This window comes from Drosophila gunungcola, unplaced genomic scaffold (genome assembly GCF_025200985.1).
Source record: "Drosophila gunungcola strain Sukarami unplaced genomic scaffold, Dgunungcola_SK_2 000028F, whole genome shotgun sequence".
NCBI classification, from domain to species: domain Eukaryota; kingdom Metazoa; phylum Arthropoda; class Insecta; order Diptera; family Drosophilidae; genus Drosophila; species Drosophila gunungcola.
In genome coordinates, this window is record NW_026453206.1 from 168,111 (window position 1) to 169,684 (window position 1,574).

Below are 1,574 nucleotides of genomic sequence, written 5' to 3' on the forward strand. Positions count from 1 at the left end.
ATGGGTCATATTTAATAACCTTTAATGGCACCATTAAAATTAATAATAAATACTACACTAATGTAGACATAAGATATTAGAATACATAACTGCACGAAAATATACTGACTTCTTAATTTCCGAAATATATTATATCAAATGATTCGGAACTCTCATTCGATATATTAACGTATTAATGTTGTAATTTAGCTTGAGTATAATAGTTTTATTACAGAGATAATTGATACAGATTAAGCTTTACACATTCGTTGGCGATAGCGGTGGACAGAAGAAGGAAGAACAGTACGATCGTTAGAGAAGTTACATTAGACTTTACTATCGATAGTTCGGTATGCGATACCGTGCCAATTGTATTTCCAATACTTCCCCTCAATTGGTAAGGCGTTGATCGACTAGACGCATACCCAAGGCTGTCTTGCAGGTATTGTGTTTTGAAGCGCTGAGTCCCTTTGTTAATATGTCTGCTGGCATCTCGGTCGTTGGAATGTAGTTTACTGAAATAGTTCCTTCTTCAACCAGCTCTCGGATGAAATGGTGACGGATGTCAACATGCTTGGTGCGTTTGTGGAACACGGGGTTGCGTGTAAGTTGGCCAGCTCCTTGATTGTCGTTGTAGATAATGGTCGACTTCAGTTGGCCCAAAATTTCTTGTAGAAAGCTTCTGAGATGAACAGCTTCCTTTGAGGAGTCGGACAGAGCCATATACTCTGCTTCTGTGCTCGACAATGCAACCGTCCGTTGCTTCCGGCATTCCCAGGATATTGCTGCACCTGCAAACTTAAAAGCCAAACCTGAAAAAGATCTGCGATCGTCAATGTTGGCGGCCCAGTCAGCATCGGCGTAGCCTACAAGGTCTTTGCCACTTCGTTTGTAAACCAGGCAATAGTCCTGAGTACCTTTTAGGTAACGTAATACCCGTTTCGCAGCAATCCAATGTTGTTTTCCAAAGTTTGTATTGTATTGACTCAAGGCACTCACTGCAAATGCAATATCAGGACGTGTTGATGCTGCCAACCACATTAGGGCTCCTATTAAACTCTGATACGGCACGCTGGAAACTTCTTCTTTCTCGTTTTCGGTTTTTGGACACATTTCAGTTGACAATTTTTCATTCGTGTTGATCGGTGTATTTACGGGCTTACAATTCTCCATATTGAACCGTTTGAGAATATCTGCAACATATTTTGGCTGACCCATGGTAAACTCTGATTTGTCTTTGTTTTGTTTAAACTCGATGCCCAAGCAATACGCTAGTTTACCCAAATCTTTCATCTGGAACTTGCTGGATAATTCGCGCTTCACTTTAAAAGCATTTGGGTGTTATTTGTCGCAATTATGAGGTCATCTACGTAAAGCGATACGATCAGGATTCCGTTTTGTTCGTTCTTCAGGTACACGCATTTGTCGGCGGCGAGTGGCTTAAGGTTCAGTTCTTTGAGCTTACTATCTAGCTTTTTGTACCACTGACGTCCAATTTGCTTTAGGCCATATAGAGCCTTTTTTAGCTTGCACACCTTTTTAGGTCCATACATTTCTTTCTCTTTAGCAGTCAAGATTTCTTGGAATTCAGGTGG

The 1,574-nt window shown here is 40.7% G+C and overlaps 1 protein-coding gene across 1 annotated transcript; it reads right to left on the reverse strand.

The window, feature by feature from the left end:
- Nucleotides 1-369: 369 nt before the first annotated feature.
- Nucleotides 370-1,152, reverse strand: LOC128263941 (uncharacterized). The gene has a single exon (XM_052999215.1). It carries the CDS (start codon nucleotides 1,150-1,152, stop codon nucleotides 370-372), a length of 783 nt encoding a protein of 260 aa, XP_052855175.1.
- Nucleotides 1,153-1,574: the final 422 nt, after the last annotated feature.